At 41.7% G+C, this 19638-nt stretch overlaps 2 protein-coding genes across 2 annotated transcripts; both read left to right on the forward strand.

Annotated features, from left to right (window-relative positions):
• Positions 1-1148: 1148 nt before the first annotated feature.
• zdhhc7 (zDHHC palmitoyltransferase 7) lies at positions 1149-14039 on the forward strand. Its single transcript, XM_030099476.1, has 8 exons — positions 1149-1296; positions 2301-2381; positions 6175-6525; positions 7004-7128; positions 7513-7609; positions 8531-8612; positions 9163-9293; positions 10849-14039. The coding sequence occupies exons 3-8, from the start codon at positions 6181-6183 to the stop codon at positions 11029-11031; spliced, it is 963 nt and encodes a 320-aa protein (XP_029955336.1). The 5' UTR covers positions 1149-1296; positions 2301-2381; positions 6175-6180; the 3' UTR covers positions 11032-14039.
• Positions 14040-14780: 741 nt separating this feature from the next.
• Positions 14781-19637, forward strand: terfa (telomeric repeat binding factor a). The gene is made up of 13 exons (XM_030099241.1): positions 14781-15038; positions 15946-16038; positions 16120-16241; positions 16398-16484; positions 16781-16930; positions 17096-17220; positions 17432-17956; positions 18079-18186; positions 18300-18413; positions 18491-18628; positions 18844-18923; positions 19003-19046; positions 19287-19637. Exons 1-13 carry the CDS (start codon positions 14855-14857, stop codon positions 19449-19451), a joined length of 1935 nt encoding a protein of 644 aa, XP_029955101.1. The 5' UTR covers positions 14781-14854; the 3' UTR covers positions 19452-19637.
• The last annotated feature ends 1 nt before the right edge of the window (position 19638 follows it).

The following is a 19638-nucleotide window of genomic DNA, read 5'->3' on the forward strand; positions in this document are numbered from 1 at the left end:
TGCTCTTCTAAACAACTCCCACATGGGTTTTCTTCAAGTTCAGGGTTATGGTCACTATAGTAACATTGAGAGGATTCAGTGGTGTAGTTTCAGAGTGGGTAGTGTTGGACTTTATTGTGTTTTGTATTAGATTGTTGTCTTGTGCTATTTTCTGCTTATCTTTACTTCTGCTAAGTCGAAAATTCAAAAGTTTCTTGAACTTTGACAGACTGCATATTTAATGCTATGTTTATTCAGTTTTAAGTGACTATGCCTACTGGAAACTACTTACCAAAAACTAGGAATTATTTGTGATGCTAAAAATGATCTGGAAAAAAAGAAACTACCCAGAAACACAAATAGATGGCATCATAGAACTTTACCACAAAGTCATTCAAGGGACCAAACCTAAATGAACAAGTTACATACATGTTATAATTTTTAATTTTCTTCAAAATACTTTTTGTTTGACCATAAAGCTCCCCAGGAAAGTATTTGAGTTCATGCACGCCCAGGTTCAGATCCGTGTCACACCATGAGTGGCCCCAGGTTTAAAAATTGGCAGTCTGGAGTGACATGCTGTGGTGACATTTTTAAAAGGTCAAATCGACATTCTCTCATAAGACCAAACATCACTATTGTCACTACTGAAGATATGCATGTGTTCCTGCTAGGAAAACATGATATGAATGCTCATAAAACAAGTATGTGATCTTCATTCACTGGTTGTTGTGTCACTTTGGTAACCTTTATGTGTACTTTATGTAGTATTTAGACAGCTATATAGAATTATGTACTTTATATAGGTCTTCTTGTAAATAGCGTTTGCTCAGTTTTCTGTTAATGTGGTTTGTCACATTACTGTGACCTGTGCATACTAATATTTAATATTACTCATTTAATTTCCATATAATCAAAGAGTTTACTTCTGGGAATAAAAGTGTTTCTATTCTATTCTATTCTATTCTATTCTATTCTATTCTATTCTATTCTATTCTATTCTATTCATTGTAGTTGATAAACAGCGCTCACAAGTGGAGAAATTGTATTACCGCAGTCGTTGGTGTAATGCTACTGCTCACCATGTAGTGTCGCTGTTGAAGATTATGCTTCCCGAACAATTCCGAACGTTGACGACTGAAGCCGAGCTGAACCCCGGAAGCCCTGTCGTTCCTGCCCACTGTCAGCTCGTTGTTGGAGCTATGTGTTGCTGCTACCGCCGCCGACACGGCTGTGTTGGCGCAAGAGTTTCCCCCGAACGGGGCGTCAAAATGTATTAAGAGAGAAGGTCACGCAAAGGGAATAAGGAGTATTGAGGTATGTAATTGAGTTGTCTTTGAAAAGCTTCTGTTCTCGTACACGTCGTAGCATGCTAGCTGTATTAGCTTCGAGGCTCGGGAGCAGCCAGCCCGGCTGCATGTGAAGAGCCAGGCGGACCAGCTGCTGCTCCACTCGGGGTGCGGGGGCTCAAGGGTTCATTTTCAGTCGTGACCTTTTCCTTTTTCTTTCAGGATCGACCTCCATCGATCCCTAGAGGATGTTTAGAAATAAAGCTATCCCTATTAAAATGTCCTGACACAAATTGAGAATGATTAATGAGCAGATGATGATCTCCTCTCACCTGCATCATAACTACTCCGATATTGTGATGAAATACACTCAGCTGTGATCTAATTTGATAGCTTTTATATTAACAGCGATTTTCTAAATGTCACTAAAATAGGAAACTATAACTTGACATGCACACACACATACGATGGTACAGGTGTCACCGGGTTAAGTTGTGATAAACAGCTTTCACTTGGTTCATAATGTTTCACAAACCATGTCAATGGAGGTTTTCTGTCCACATGGACACAATAGTTCGTGAAGTGCAGGCAGATTGCTTCACGTAAGTGAAGAAAAACCGCTGGTCGTGTCACCACATTGCTATGAATAGCCAGATTGATGGGCGTGTGTTTCCTGGGAGCAAAAAAAAGGGAACGCTGAAAAAATTCATTCTTATTCAACTAGATGGTAAGCAAGTGCGATCCAAACGGTGTGATAATGACATCAAGTAGCTTTTTACTTTCTGTGCTGACCTAGTGATCCAATGAGAGATTAATCTAGTGTTCTTGTATAATTGTTCCACAGAGATAAGTCCCGAGAGGTCTTCATTCAAGCATTTTGCAAAGTCATTCATCAAATTAAGTAGCTGGTCACAAGAGTGTATATCCTATGTTTTCATCGTTTGTTTATTGCTGTTAATAGTAATGAACTAAAAAAATGTTTGTATGCAATTTAAAAATGTTTATTTTGTCATTTTGTCTCGGTATTGTAAGGTGCTATCAACTTGACCCTGAATGCCGGTCCAGGAGACACGCCACACAGCATGCTGTTGTTGTGAAGCAGAATCACACTAGGTATGTTTACTCTCAGCCTGCAAGGCTTTTCTTTTCACATTTTTTTCAGTGTGTAACAAGGGCAAACAGTGAAGGCAGCCGACTTTGTGACATAAGGTTATCTGTTGTGCGAAAGCTGGAGGAGCAGCATTCCTTAATTGCACGAAACTAACAGGAAAGCCTCTGAGAAGCAGTTCCTCTATTAGTAGAATCCATTCAGTTTGCTGTGACTTGTCACTTGAACTTTCTCCTGAGAATGTATTGTTTATAAATAAATCTGAAAGCATAAAGGGTAAAACTCATTCAAAACTTACATGAACTTCAACAACAGACATGGTAACGTGTTATCATCATGCTATCCTTTTAGAATTTTGAAGAATGTAAAAGCTATCCATTAAACATTTTGAAAGAAAATACAAAGATGCCTAATCTGCTGATTCCAAATATTTTCTTGAATTCTCAGTAGATGTGCGTTAGCGCGAGCTTGTAAAGTGATCTGAGCCAGCCTCTCTGAAGTGGCTGAATGTCACAATCAGAGCGACGGGCTGGGGTGTAATGAACGGGGGAGACGGAGGGAGCGGTGCCTCTTGTGTTATGCCCTCTTATAGGGAAGGGCGAGTGGTTTGCATTTGATTTATTTATAGTTTGTTAATAATATACAGCTGACATGTGGTGAACAATTGAATGTGTTTGTTAAAAGTGGAATGGAGGGAAGGTCTGCTTTAGTACGAGAAGGTGTTATTTACCTGAGGGGCCACATCGAAAAGTTTGACTGTTGTGGAGGCAAAACTATATTTAATTGAGCTCTACCAAAAGTAGATATATATCTTGATGTTTATAAAGTAGTATGTTAGAATGTTTTGATTACGAAAATAAAAATATATTTTTTCCATTTATGGCAGTGAATATGTAGCAATACGTTTTTGACACCTGAAAAACTCCACATTCTTCATTGATCTTTCAGTTGTTTTTGTTTTTTAGTATGAGATCACATTTGTTAGCTCTGCAAACCAAGTTACTCACAGCTATAAACTCGAAAGTCAAACAATAACAAACAAAATGTGTACATAAAAAAAGAAAAGGGAAAGTAAAGTAAACTATTACTACAGAGGATATGTTGTGTCATTACTTTTTCATAGTCTTTTCAATGTCTCGAAAATTTTGCGCGCCAACGGAGTCGGTCTAAAAATGGCCGTTCGTTTTTGTGAGCCTCTTCCCACATGACTCTTCACATTTTGTGTTACTTCACCCTTCATCCAAATTGCATCAGCTTTAGGAAAAACTTCAGTATACCTCCATCTCAAATGATATAACGCTGCCTTGTGGCCTTTTCTATGTGTAATTGGTTATTCACTAAAGTGCAGCATCTGTTTGGGAGGCTTCTCTGACATTTATCAGCCAGGTATAAAAGCGAAGAGGCTTTTTTCTCTTTCTTTCCTTCCTGTCATCACAATGTAGTTGTTTCCTCTTTGAACCAGAGTAACGAATCATTATTTATCATATTTCCTGTAGAGATTCTTTCACTTCCTCGTAAATTTTTTCCAGTGATTTTTAACTTGGAGGCTGGTGGTTAAAAAAAAAAAAAAAAAGTTATGTAGTAAAGTTATATAGTATTGTATAGATAGATACATAGACGGAAATAATTACTACACATCCGTTGTTTGGGCAATCTAAAAGAGCAAATGCTGTGATTGGAAAAAGCGTTTTATGCATACAGTCTTTCATTCTCAAAGTAAATATTGAGTTTATCCCAGAAACCGTAATTAGGCTGTTCAGATGGAAATTCACTGAGTTAACTAATTAGACAATTTAAATGAAATGACGAAGGTGTGGGTGTCAAAGACCTTAGGTGAACAAAAAAATCATGAACAGAAACCTCATAGAGGTATCTATTCAGATACCAGCTGTTTTTATCACTATGATTTGCTGAAAAGAACAGCCACAAAATTTTTTTTTGTGATCTCCCAAGTCTCCACTGAAATACAGAATTCATTTTTAGAATTGTGAACTTAATGAGTAATCACTCTGAAACATCAAGTATTTCCCCAAAAGACAGGTAATGATAGCCACTGTCCTGAACAGTTATTTTATGAAACTTGTTTGTCATCCAACATTCACACTCATTGGGAAGGCCTGAGTCATTTTGTTAGTTTCTCCTCTACAGGTGGAGCGTGTGGTCTCTACACCTGCTACACAGTTCTGAAAGAAAGCCTCTCTTACAATAAAATCATGGACCTGAAGCAGAGCGCCAACAAGAATAACAATCTCTGTTCTTTCCGGCTGACATTTCTGACGTTTTGGGGTTTCAGCGCGACAGGCCAAAGGCTGTTTTTCATTTTGCATGACACCCACTGTCACGAAGGGTTTTTAGACTGAATCTGAAACAAACGTTGATGGGTTATTTGCACGACAGCCCAGTTGGCTCGTCAGCTGGAGACTGACGGCTCATCCCGGCACCACCCATCTCACTGGAAAGCTTCATTCGATTTGAATGCTGAGCAAAAGGAAGCAGTCTCCTCAACAGAGAGAATCAGTACGACACAGCAACAAAATCAGTCATCGCAGTTTGCGTTTCTGTCCTAATTTCTCTTAAAAAAAAAAAAAAAAGAGCTTGTATATTTTTGTAATACGCTTCACAAAGGTAATTATGCTAACTGTTTTCAAAACCTGTAAGGAGGACTACCATTAAACAGGATAGATTTCAACATGAAGATAAATATTATTCCTCCATCAGTAGGTTGTTAATTGAATGTTGGTATTTCAAACTGTAACACCTTCTGAATACACCTTTAACTATTCCGATTTCACGATGAGTCTTCATCAGCAGTGAATCTTAATCAGTGAACACTTCTCTGAACAATTAAGAGGAAGAGCTGTGTGTAAGGTGGTGTCAGTTGAGCTTTATTTTAAAAGGAAGTTCTCAGTAATATGGCCATGTTAGTCATTATACGTTCACTTTGATGGAATCACAGTTGTGTTCAACCTGAGACTTATTGTATTGTCTGTAATATGAAACCAAAAAGGGGATGAAAGACTCCTCTTCACAGTTGTGTAGTGCGCTGCACTGCTGTTAGGAGATAACCTGAAGAAAGCCTGAGATCTGGCCTCTGGCTAATTATGCTCTAAACTGCTATACAGATTAGTGTTTGTAGTTTGTATTACAAACAACTTATTAAAAAAAACAAAACAAAAAAAACGCTTTGTTGTGTTTTACTTTGCAAGCAACAACAGAGGAGCGCAGTGCCGCTGGATTATTATTAGCCTGTATTGCCTCTGTGCACGTTGCTCAGCTGCAGGATCAGATTCCTAAAGGGACCAGGATAGCCATTGATTTCTCTTGAAGCCACGAACAAAGTCTCTCCAGCTGATCCAGAATGTTATCTCTCGACCTTGACGTGAATACAGAAGACAAAAGCTCCAGTGACTCATGCCTCTTGTAATAACAGCAGCGTGGCTCAGAGGGCGCTTAACCCGTGCAGTTGACTCATATTGATCATACATTTACTGTGCGGGGATGGTAGTGTTGTTGTTTAGATGTTTTTATAAACCATTTGCGTTGGTATTTGCATTGCTACCACCCAAGTTATAGTTTTACTCCTCTGGATTAGTTTAAGTATTTGAATACAGTCATATTGTGTTTCAACATTTGTAGTGACTAAATGGATTTTACTGATTTTGGCACTTGTCGCTGCTTGAGCGGTGTCAACTCCCTTCACGTTTAGGCGTGTTCACACACGTATGTTCCAGAATGTTCAGAAACAAAGATGGCCGCCCTGTGATTCGTCATGCCTCAAGTGTTTCCCCTCTTCCTCAGGGCACCATGCAGGCTTCAAACCACCGACTACGAGATATGGAGCAGCACCACCCGCTACTGTCGGCAGGCGCCGACGTGGAGACGGGCGGCCTGTCGTCGGGGGTGATGGTCGGAAGTCCCCACGCTGGCCACACGGCGTCGAACCGGACCCTGTGGTTCATTCAGGACAGTTGCGGCATGGTGTGCGCCACCATGACCTGGTTCCTGGTGTTGTACGCAGAATTCGTGGTGAACTTTGTCATGCTTCTGCCCGCCAAGAGCTTCTGGTACACACTGCTCAATGGAGCCACCTTCAACTCCCTGGCTGTGCTGGCATTGGCGTCGCACCTGCGCACGATGTTGACTGACCCGGTAAGGATGTTATCACACAAGTCGTTTGAAGGGCAACAAGGGACGGGTTGGTGGGAGAAAGATTTGGAGCCAGTGGTGCCTTGGAGGCCAGAGGAGCAGAGTTAGGACTCCAGGTTACCTCTATGGGTCCCTCTGCTCCTCAGGTGCTGCACTGTGGCAGCCCACTGCTCATAGTATATGTAGTTAAAGTTAACTATTAATAGGAGAAGTGGTTTAGAAAGAAGCTCTTCTTCTCCATTTCTGCTTTGGAGTAGATGTGCAATGTGATGTTGAACCGTGCGGAGCGGCTTACGTGTCTCAAACTAAATATCCGTCAACAGTTTGATCCGTTAACTTAGCTTGATATGTAAAAGAAGTTAACAGCGAAGTTGTAGAAATGTTCAGAAGTGTTATTTTCTTCAGTCTGCACAATGAGAGACGGCTTAAATAATGTAGTGATTCATTGTTCTGGCCCTTGTCTGTCTGCACTGGTCTTTAGGGGGCCGTTCCTAAGGGAAATGCAACAAAGGAGTACATGGAGAGCTTGCAGCTGAAGCCTGGGGAGGTCATCTACAAGTGCCCAAAGTGCTGTAGCATCAAACCGGAGAGGGCGCACCACTGCAGGTCAGAAACCCACCCAGTCCACCACTGACACGTCTCCAGCAGCAGCAGCTTCTCTCTCCCCTCCATTTGTTACATATGTGATGATTGCAGCAATTTACAGGCATTGCATTGATCTGTATAAAAATGTATCTGAAGCGTTTGAGGAGCTTCATCAGTTAAACTGAGTTGTGAAACTGGAGCAGCAGGTTTAACTGCATGCTCACACTCAACTCCTGCCCCTGTACCTGTTTACCATCGTGACCAGTTTAATGCACAATTAATTCTGCATACATCTGAGATGTACTCTTAAAAATGTTGATATCGACATGTTTTGTCAAGACGAGAATACTGGTGACATTTGCTCCAGAGGTTAATCATGCAATGACATCTCTTTCCTGCCGGCAGTATTTGTAAACGATGCATCCGCAAGATGGATCACCACTGTCCCTGGGTCAATAACTGCGTGGGAGAAAAGAATCAGAGATACTTTGTTCTTTTCACTGTAAGTACTCAAACACACTCATGGACTGAGCTTTCGGTTACATTTCAGAGGGTGTGGTCAGGATTCATGCAGATCCTGCTGTGATTACTGTAATAAAATCATATGTCTTGTGCTTTCCGTAATAAGGGATAAACGATTTATTTTTCTTAACCCATTTTGCCTTGCATATGTCTCAGTCATAACTCCTACACCCATTTATAATGGCTGCAAAATTCAAAAAATCAGAGAAATAATGGTTTGTAACCTTAAATTATAATAGTGGTCTCACAGACAAGATTAACCAGCCTGTTATTCATTTCTAACTTGAGCTTATGGGCACCTGCTGGGTGGCGAAAGGTGAAGTCATTGTGGAAACAGAGGAACTCCCTCATTGCCCAAAATGATCCTACAGCAACAAAGTCTAAACAGATTCAGTGCTTAGAAGTTATCCATCCGTCCTCTTCACCACTTCGTCCTGGAGACTTGAGGTGAAAGTACAGAGAGCAGAGAAGCCGAGACATATCTCTCCCCTGCCACTTCCTCCTGCTCTCCTGGGGGGATCACACACGGTTCCCAGACCAAACCATAATTATAATCTCTTCAGAGAGTCCTGGGCCGACCTCGAGGTCTCCTGCAGTCAGGCGTGGCTGGTAAACCTCTACAGGGAGGCGACCAGTGGGGCATTCCAATCAGATGCCTGAACCACCTCAACTGGGTCCTCTCAGTGTGGAGGATGAGTCTCCCCCCATGGCTGGACTCCTCGGTCTACCACGAAGAGTGACCAGGTTTTACTAATGACATGTAACGTAGAGGGATTCAGGATCATGGTCGATGTTTGTGCAGCTTTGTTTGGTGGGGTGAGAGGTGAAAAGCCTGTCTTACTTTCTGTATCGAAATCAGATTTTATATTTGTTTCCTCTTTGTGCGTTCCTCTTTCCACAGATGTATATATCCTTGATTTCTGCTCATGCCCTGGGCCTCAGTGGCATGCACTTCTTCACCTGTATTAAAGCTCAGTGGAACGGTAAGCCCTGCCTGAATCACAGTGCAATTGAAGAAAAAGCCTAAGAATTTAACTGCGATTTGGCTTTTTATACACATCAGTGAACCTGCTGTTGGAAGGAAAGAGTATTTTTTTAAGACTTCAAGATTTCAACCTTTTGTAGAAAAGAAAGCTTTTTTTTTTATTTCCACATCACAATCATTGTCATCAATATTTCACTATTCCAGGTTGCATTCTCTGGAAACTAACTGTAGATGAAAGTTACTTTTTAGCTATAGAAGATCAGCTTTACTACAAACCACAGGACAGTACCAGCAAGGAAATACATTCTAGAAGCAAGATGCAAGTCAAGATAATTGAAGTGGAAGTCCTGTCATCTTTTGGCATAAAAAAGTGACAACGTACAGATTATTAGCTTCTACCACTTCCAGCAACATTTCCGTATGTCTCATTGTTCCCGTTTTGTACAATTATAACCTGAGATGTGGAATTAGCAGTGATAGTATTTGGCATTTGTTCAAATTGGCCGTGCAGACTGTTTATTTCCACCTCCATGTCTTCCTGTGGCCAGAGTGCAGTGAGTTCTCCCCGGGGGTTTCCGTACTGCTGTTGATCTTCCTCTGTCTCGAGGCCGTCCTCTTCCTCACTTTCACTACTGTAATGTTTGGCACGCAAATCCACTCCATCTGCAATGACGAGACGGTGAGTATCAGCCGGGCAAGAGTGTGTGTGTGTGTGTGTGTGTGTGTGTGTCTGTCTGTCTGTGTGTGTCTGTGTGTGTCTGTGTGTGTGTGTGTGTGTGTGTGTGTGTGTGTGTGTGTGTGTGTGTGTGTGTGTGTGTGTGTGTGTGTGTACTATACAGTTGGAAATAATTCAATCCTCTGCTCATTTTGTAAGTTCAACCTCTCACACAGATTCACACATTATTTTAACAGAGAGCAACAACTCTCCACAAATTATTTTGATTTGAATCTGATCAAATTAGTATTTGATTCTCAAAGAGAACCTGGCTCATCACTCAGTGGAGGAACCCTCGTTTCTTGCAGTTGGTCACCAGGTTTACACATATCTCAGGAGGGATTTTAGTCCTCTCCTCTTTAACAGATACTCTCCAAATCCTCCAGATTCAGAGGCCGTTGCTTGGCAACTCAAAGTTTCAGCTCCGTCCACAGGTTCCCTGTGAGATTAAGGTCTGGAGATTGGCCACACCGTTCCGTGACTATAGTCTGCTTTTTCTTGAGCTGCTCCTTTGTTGCCTCGGCCGTTTTCCCACCCTCGACCCATCGTCAGTGTTCTGGCTGAAGGGAGGAAGTTCTGATCTGAGCTTCTCCCTGTTCATCGGCCTCTCAGTCTCTCAGTGTGGTGACATTTTCCTGGAGCCAGAGCAGAGGAGCAGCACCAAAGCATGATGCTCCCTCCTCCATGCTTGACAGTGGGGATGGTGTTGTTGTGGTCGTAGTTCTGGGCTGATCGATCGTCTTTCTCATCTCATGATCATCCATACCCCACGAGGTGAAATGTTGCATCCAGAGCCAGGGTGATTGATCATGCGATTATTTAAAAATGGGAAAAGAAATACAAAGTAGACATCAGTGGTCTCATTCTCTCCAAGCGTCTCCTTGATGGTCTCTGAGCCCATTCCAGCCGTGTGCTGCTCTTTCATCTTGTCCCTCACATCTCTTTACGGCTCTTTCATCCTGTTGATGGTGGTGGAGAATTTTGAATGGAACAGATTGATTCTGTGACAGGCGTCTTTTATACTTATGTTGAGTTTAGTAGAACTTTCTTAAAGTAACATGACTATTTTGTGTGCCTCATGGGCATTTAACTACTGGGTTGGAGATCACAACAATGACTAGAATCAATCGAATACAAATGAGTTTATTATCTTTACATGACCTGGTTTGATTTGTTTGTTTTTTTGATACTCTGACTCACTAAAGCACCATGAAAATTATGCACTGTTCATTTCTTTGGGGCACACTTTTAATATCAATGGTTGATCAAATAAATATTTTCCCCATTACCAGACATATTGTTATCTTGGTCTGTTCTTCTGTTCTTATTTGCCCTGGCACTGTGATGCGAGTGGCTCTCCAATTTTATTTTATACATTAGATTGTACAACAATAAATGTATTCTTTTTTAATTGTAGTTTTTTTTTCAGTTTCATATGTCAGTTTTAATTTGTTTTAACCCCTGTTTGATCCAGTGCAAAAGGACAGATCACTCATTAAAGTGTCTGAATGTCTTGCAGGAGATTGAACGTCTTAAAAATGAGAAACCCACATGGGAGCGTCGCATGAGATGGGACGGGATGAAGTCTGTGTTCGGAGGTCCTCCGTCCCTGCTGTGGTGCAACCCATTCACAGGTCTCCGGCTGCGGCGCCTGCTGCTGTTGACCCACAGTCGCCGGGCCGGGTCTGAGTTTTCGGTCTGAGAAGCAGCGCAGGCTGACGCCGCTCACCAACACTTCATCTCTGGAACCAGATTTTTTTGTACGCCCTCTTTGGTCGTGACTACGTGAGATGCCTTCACCCTGAAGCTGTCCTCCTTGACGGGGCGACATGCTGCTGCAGTGGACTCAGTGCAACACAACCACCGCTGGACCTTTGTATTCTCACCCTCACATGCTGATGTGGACCCAAGTCCTCCGGTTTTGTTCTGCGTGGGTATGCTGAGCAGTTGGAATATTTTTTTTTTTGACATGAGCAGCTTTTTGATTTGTGCATTTTTGTTTTATTTTGTTTCATTAGGTGAAGCATGCAGTATGTAACTTCTAGCTTCTTATTCCCGACTGCTCAAGGCACTGATCAAAGTCATGCACATTTTTGGTACACAGTGTGTTTTGTTTGCTACTCACATGAGATTCAAGATTAGTTTTTACATTTTCAAGGAGGAAATCAACAACATATCTTTCATCACCACTGGACCGAGACGAGTGGGTCTGAACGGGGAGGTGCTCTTAAGTTGTCGCATTGAACCCAGATGAGCAAGTCACTGCGGAGGACGTTCAGCGCTTATGTGACACTTGAGAAGAAAGCCTGGATGTGCGGAGCACAGCAGACACTGGAGGCTGAGCTGTGCTGCCTTGATTTGCATGGATAACAGCTCAGTCGGTCACCATCTCAGCCTGGAAATGAGGCTTTCATCATCTTCAAACTAATGAACAGACTACACAAGCGCCATTGTTATTCCACAGGACCAAGTGGTGTTTCCCATCTCATCCCCCTCATGTTGTTCTCTCCCTGAGCAGAAGTAGTTTTTTTTTTTTTGTTTTAATTTGGATTTGTACAAGTTTTTTTTTTTTTTAATTGCTGCTGAAGCATGATCATCATGACCACTCCTGAGAAGTTACCCATAATTACTCGCTGCAGATGACTACTTTTACCCATTTGAGTCTTGATTGGATAAGACGTGCTTTGTGCTTTTTCTATGTGTCTATAAATCTGTCAGTCCTACATGCTGCTCAACATCTCTTGTTTCCAGATCAGTCAGCGACTGCCAGACCACTGATGCGCTTCGCTGTGTTTTAAAGACGGAGTGACTCAGGTTTAAGACAGAATGCTACTAAAGTCTGAATTTATTTACCAGCTCTCTTTTCTTATTGTGAGAAAATTGAAGGCTACTTCTATGTGCAGTGGGAAAGTACATACAAAAAAGTTAACAATTTAGCATTAAAGCGGTGAAGAACTCTCCCGAGACGGAGCCAAGTCTGAGATGTGGCCTCTCTGCATGGTGTTTGGCCACCGTGTGGCGCAGCACTTTGAAAAGGAGTTCTTGAAACAATGGCACAGCCTCTGTTGTGAGCTCACTCTAGTCTGTGGAGCCAGGCTCCTTTGTGAAGGATGTAGATGTCGAAGTGAAGAGGCGCCCCGAGCGTACTGAGGTACATGGCTCATTATACAAGCTTTAATACTCAACAGAGTCTCGGGGAGCTCAGTATTTGCTTGCGCTGCCTTTTTTTTTTTCCTACGTGCCACTCGAGACGTGTCAGGCCCGTATCATCTGGCTTCAGGGCAGCAGTGGACTCTCCTCCACCATGCCTTTGAATCATTCAGTGAAGTCAGTTTATCAGCCTGAACCATTTTTCCCCATATTTATCAAATTCGTCTGTCTCCTGTTAGCACTGGATAAAGATGGCGTCTTGAATCTGAAAGGATCTCTGGGTTTGCGGTCCTCATTCACAGGTTGATGTTATCACAGATGATCAGAGTCTCGGTTTCTCGCTTGCTGGACAATGTGCTGCTGTTCGTTCTAAACTGTGGTCATCTGGGACAGGATCCCTGTCTGCTGTTTACACTAAATGGTGACATTCAACACGCTGTGGCTATGATGTTTCAAAAAAACATGCTGTCTTTAGAATGTAAAAGGTTTCTTTTTCTTTTTTTGGACTTAAGGTCACAGCACTGAAACCTAGCTGATATCAGGGGATTTTTTTTTTTTTTTTTTGTCCCATGATGGTGTTTATTTTTTCCCATCAGGTTCTTCTCGACTGCCTCGCCTCAGCAGCACTTTCTTGTCAAAAGTTCCGTAAATATCATCATACTGTTGGTTTTCACCAGGGCTCACTCAGCAAAGCTACGCCACAGGAGGGAACGTGATGAGAGGGACAAGGTGACATTTTTGGTGGGTTTTATTTTTCTTGCATACTTGTGTTGCTAATCAAGCGTCAACTGGTATTAAAACGTAGTTTCGGGTATCAGTGTCATAACTACATCCAGATATAACAAGCAGCAAACAGAATGAGAGCCAGTATGAAGCAGGGTGGAGGCAACCAGGACTAATGTGTTAGTGTTCGATTTGTATTCTCAGACGGGTGAATGCTGCTGTATTTAATGCTTGATGACTGGTTTAATCTGAAAAGGTGTGTTTCACGTGAACAAGTATTTGGTAATAGGATAGTCCTCTTTCATGACCAAACGGCTCAGAATTTGTGCAGTCTAGAAGCTGCTACAAGGTGTATGACATGCTCCACAATGATGTGTGAATGAGGAATATTTAAAAGATATTCTTAACATTTCTTTGTACTTCCCTTCTGCTGAATGAGCTTAAAAGCTAAACAACAAAAAAATAAATGACAGTACGGAGATGATTGTTGAACCATGGGTTGTGCAGAGCTTCTTCCCACATGAGTTGACAAGTAAAGGAAGATTCACACAGAATATAGAGGTTAAATGCATTTTGATATGTGCAGCATTAAATCTTGAGAGGACAGATGTTTGATCAGAGATTTACCATTAAGAACATCTTTCTTTTCCTATTCTACTGAGAGAATGTGTCTACAAGAACAAATGTCCCTCAGCTTTATAAACAAAGTATAAAGATTACTATTAACAATATACTGTATAAATGGAATGTTTTACTCAAGTTTTTTTTTTAAATTGTGTCATGAACTTATACTGTCTTATATTGTTAATGTCATCCTTTACATAATAAACTTGATTAAATTAAGGCTGTGATTTGGGACTGATTGTTCAGTGTGCACAGTTGTTTTTCATTCACCGAGCTCTGGAACAATGAGGACTTTATTCACACCAATGTGACATGAAGCCGAACTACTGAAAAATACGGTTTCAATCATTTAGTATCTCAAACAATAGTGTTTGAGATACAACCATGGTTTTTTTTTTTTTTGTTTTGTTTTTTTTTTTGAGGGGGGAGGGTTCTTTGGAGGGAAACCCATGCACACACTGAGAGAACATTAAAACTCCACATAGAAAGTCCCCTGATGCCTGGATTCAAACCATGAATATGTGACCCTTCAGTAAGACACAGGACCTCTTCCTGTTTCCAGTGAATGGATAGAACAAATTACACGTGGCAGTTACATCCACCAGTTATAAAGTATTTCTGCTCTATATTTAATGTCAGCCAGATATTTTAAGGCAATAATATTATTGCTATTAAAAATACAGTGTCAAAAGTAGAAGAATTTAGAGGTGGCCTTTGGAAAGGCAGTGTGCTTCCCCTCCAGTCCACTGTGTGGCAGTATGCTACGTGCTTTTATTTGGAGACAATGCTGTTGCCCTCCTTTTTGACTGTCAGGCAAACACCTTTCTCATTGCCTGATCAAATTTCGTATAATATGTTTGAATTTAGATACTGATCATTCTTTGTGTATTTCAAGTCTGTTTATGTACGTAATTTGTATGTAATGTCATTTTTTATTGGACTAATGAAAACAAAACGAAACGCTACCTGACAGGACTCACTCTGGGAGAACGAACCCCTCTCTACTTCAGAAAAGCTCTCGCCGCCTCATGTTAACGCGGGTCGCGGGACTCTCCGTTAATATGGCGGAGGACGACAGTTTACAAAGCCAAACAGAAGATTCTGAGCCAGTCGTCAATCGGTGGATCCTGGATTACTACATCTTTCGGGCGCTGCAGTGTTTTGAAAGGAGTCAATACCAAGAGTTCTGTTCCGTCAAGCTGCTGCTGGACCGTGAGTGTCCGCCTGGTTGTGTTAGCTAAACTTCATCACAACAACTTTTCTGTCGGTTTAGTTTGCAGCTTATTTCCTGCTCCGTATGGACTTCTTCCACTGTTTAGAAAATGCACTAAAATCATTCAACAACGGTGCTTTCGACGAAAAGCCGTTCTGGTGACATTTGAAATAACAGTAAATATTGTGCCGTGGTTCCAGTTGGAGGTGAATCTCTGCAGGGACGTCAGTTAACTTGACATTTTGTGCAGCTCCTACACAATTATATTAAATTCATATTTATGCTATACAACGTGTCAATGGAGAGATTATCAGCTTTCTATTTCTGCCTCCTTACACAGTTTATTTATTTTTTAATATAACTTTAAACATGCACTGTTAAATTATTGTCTACATTCTTATTTACAAATAAAGTGTCTTCCTCTTTGAACTTGTAAAGCGTGAGCTAATTGTTTTGAATCCGCTTAGTCTTTTGTGCAAAACTTAATGCAGTGTGGATGACTGTTTTTGTTACGAAACGTAAATTTAAAGTGGTATAATTACATGTAATACTCCATTCAGTCTCCCTTCAACATTTAATTTTATTGCAGTTGCTTCATTCTTAAATTGATATTTGTCTCATTCGTACTGCCTGAAACCACCTTGTTTATTTTTTTATTGTATTATTGTTTTTTTGTCTCTTAGTTTTCATATATAACTTTTGCAAATGCAGTGTGTTGATATTACTTTTCCCCTTCAGGATTAACACAACTTTTAATAAGGTGTGTTTATATTTTGGTTAATCATTCTGTGATCAATAAATCAACAAGTATTCAATATCTCTTTGGCTTATAAGATGGCCTACTGTTTTATTGTAATTTTTATAGATTTACATCAAATCTTACTCCCCTTGATTGTTCTGTTGCAGAGCTCCTAACACGTCCTGTGGAAAACAGTGGCAGCATCCCCACAAAGATTCAAGTCCTGCAGTTCCTCTCCTGGATAAATAACCAGGACAATGGTATTGTGGATAAAAATGACCACATCTGAGCACACTTTGGCAATGAACATAGATTGTTTTTGTTTTTTCTCTTGTCTGCAGATGTGGTTTTTGAGCAAGTCACTTCTTTGGAGTCAGCCCTATTGGTGCTGGAAGATATGAAAAATGTTTGTAACATCCCACAGCAAGATTTCAAGAAGGTTTCCACTTCGATTAAAGAGTTGGTAAGGCATATTTTTTATGTATCCATATGCACAGAAGCATAAAGATAACGCAAAATATATGTTGACAGTTTCAGAACCTGTGGTTGAGCCATGATGCTTCCATTCATGTCTGTTTTCACAATTAGACCGTGCTAAATGATGTATTTCTTCTTCTAGATTGTGGGAATTTCCATCAAAAGCAACAAGTTTGACCAGGCAAAGGAGATGCTCCAAAAGCACTTTCCTCAACCAGTGATCGGCAAGGTGAGTTTAACAACTGGAAGCAGCATGTTTACACTGTGTAACCTCTTTATTTCAGTTATTCACACACCAGCATTCACCTACTCAGACATTTATGGAGTGTGTGCAACTCAGTTTTACACTTAAATTGAGACGTTTCAAATTCAAACCGATACCGCCCCTCACAGGTTAACTTGATGGGTGATAATGGTGATTAAACACATTCACTGTAACTCAGAATCCAGCAACCAGTGGGATTATTGGGTTGCCGGGTCCATGAAAATGACTGTTGGCTGTGTTTGTGAATGTGCATCTTGCAGAAGGCGATATTCATGGGACTCATCAAGCAGAAACGCAGGAATCATGAAGTCATTGAGCAGATCAACTTCCAACAGTTTAAGGAGGAGATGGTGGCTTTTTGCCAGTCGCTAGTTGCCAGTTGCTATTTTGGCATTCCCTTCCTCTGCAAGGTACGTGGTCTCTTCATAACGTACGATACCACTCCTTTGTTCTTGAGTATTTTCAACAATTAAAAAAAAAACCCATTAAGATGACAGATTTCACTTGTCAAGAACACTTTTGGATTTATTGATGGAAACACGCTTTTATACACGTCTGCTGTCTGCATGGGCCAGGCTGCAAAAGAGCTCATTGATAGAAGAAGTATGGAGCAAGACAGCAGAGCAGCTGGAGCTGAGGAGCATGACCGTCTCAGCTCCTCCAGTAGTCAGCAACAGAGTACTGGCCAGGTAGCAGCACGGTATGTACTCTCTGTCTTTCTGTTTTGTGTTCAACTAAACGCTACTGTTGGAATCATAAACTGTCAGATCTGTGTTGTGGGTGTCACTCTATGAAGATGGTATGTTAGGGTTTTGTTTTGCACAGTGAGATGTAGCATTCTGTCTCTACATGTTAAACTCATTCCGAAGTCCTGATGTTCAGACTCTCTGTTTTCCTGTTTTCTAATCCAGTCACTGTTCAGTGATCCAGCGCGTCAGGCTGGAAGCAGCCTACACTGCCCTGGCCGTCGGTACAGATCAGAAAACCTTTGCTCAGTTGGAGAATGAGGTGGAGATGGAGCGGCAGGATAGAGAATTCTGCCTGAAACTTTCCCCCGAGTCTCAGAGACAAGGTAACGTGGACTTGGAGCCTGACGGGCTGTTTCAGAGGGACTCGGGCAGCCCGATGGAAGCCTCTCCGGCAGACCAAACGGAACAAACAGACGTCGTTCCTGAAACACAAGTGGGTTCGAAGACGCCGCCTGTGCTCCGGAGCAGGAAGTGTTTCAGCATAGCACGGCTGGTGGTTGAACCGGACAGTCAGCCGAGCTCCCACGCCACCGTCGCATCGCAGCAAAAACAGACGGAAGTCAGAGGTGAAAATCCCGCACCGCCACTGACCGCGTCCAGAACAGAAAGCCCGCCTTGCACCGAACAAGACAGCAATGTCGCTATAAACACACGGAATAGTCTCCAATCCCAGAGCAGAAGAAACCGGTAAATCTCTACAATCCACCTTGTTCTGTCTCGCATGCTGCAAGAAGATGTGCAATTTAAAGTTTGCTGTCTGTTTTTCCCGTCTCCTCTTATTGAATGTCTGGCATCATCTGTTGGTGTAGGAGAGCCAACAGAGCTTCAACCAGTCGGTCTACAAAGTCACCTGACAGAGAGGAGGACTCTCTGGACTCCAAGGACAACCGAGAAGCACAAAGTGGTTCACCCACAGGGTGAGTGGAGAGCTGACGGTCTTTATATACAAATGTCTCGCTGGATTCAAACCATGCATGTCAAGCAGTTTTGATGTGCTATAATTCCACACTTTAACTTAATTTTCTGACAGACTCGAAGAACAGTCATCTGCAGATGGTGAGAAACAGCAACAGGAAGCTGAGGCGTCCTCTAAAAGGTCCCAGAAGAAACATGGGAAACGACCAGCCAGGACTCCTCCAAGCAAGCAAGTCTCAACACTTCGAGTTCTGTACGCTCGGTGTTAAGGTTGTTGATTTCTGAGATTTTCCTCCCTTCGTACAGCGATGGAAGCACTGCAGATGACTTGCACATCTCAGACTCGTCGCTGGATGGTTCATCCAGTATTGTCCCGCCCTCCGACCCAGTCCCTCAGAGCAGCTCCACACCTCACAAGAATCAAGAGCCTTCACGTTCCAAATGGTAAGATAGAAGAGAACCCCAAAAGCACTGTGGGTAAATAAATGTATGAAGGGAATTGTCAGCAATCTTTTAGATATTTTGGTGAATTAACTTTACAAATATTGTTATATGAAAAGACAATTAGATATCTTGGCTTTTAATGGAAAAAAATAGTGTTTAGTTTTTCAGTTGGATTTAACACGCAACTAAAGCAGACTTTTGTACTTGTTCCGCAGGAAAACATTGCTCGATAATGCAATAGAGAGTAAGGAGACCTGGGATGAGGAAGACACTCCCTTCACTTCCAAAAACAAAAGTAATTTTTCATCAAATCTTCAATTTTAGTCAGGTCCTTGAGATTTGCTCTGATGGTAACGTTTGTGTTTTCCCTACAGGACAGAATGAGAGCACGCTCAACAATTCAGGCAACAAGAGGAAGGTGAGTGACTAAACAAGGCAGCATGAAGCAGCCTTCGACTTCAGTGAAGAGACTTCCTACTACAAAAACCAGTCTGAAGCAGTGTGTGTGGAGTGTTGCACATGTTCCAGGCTTCAGCAGGAATTGTTAGCTATACATAGTGATAGGTTATGAATCTTATATACACACCTTCAGTAAAATTGAGCTTAAAACATTGTCACAGTTGAAGATAAGTAACCGCGTGTTCTTGTCGTGTTGCAGAAGTGGACGGACAGTGAGACGAAGAAGCTGAAAGAAGGGGTGAAAAAGTTTGGAGAGGGCAACTGGAGCAAGATCAAGTCCTACTACTCCTTCCATGATCGCACCAACGTGAACCTCAAGGACAGATGGAGAACCTTGCAAAAGCAAAAAGGCGGCTTGAGCTGAGCCCGCTCCCAGAAGCGTTTATTCCACAATTTGTAACGACATCATGGTCGCATTCAGTTTTTGTTCTTTTTTTGTGTGTGTGTGTGGGGAGGAGCAATCTTTGACGAGATATTCTTGTTGTAAATCTAGTTTGTTGCCTTAATTATATTTGCAACTGTTTCAATAAATGGTTATGGTTCAATTACAG

Source organism: Salarias fasciatus, chromosome 1, assembly GCF_902148845.1.
Source record: "Salarias fasciatus chromosome 1, fSalaFa1.1, whole genome shotgun sequence".
In the NCBI taxonomy this organism is placed as follows: domain Eukaryota; kingdom Metazoa; phylum Chordata; class Actinopteri; order Blenniiformes; family Blenniidae; genus Salarias; species Salarias fasciatus.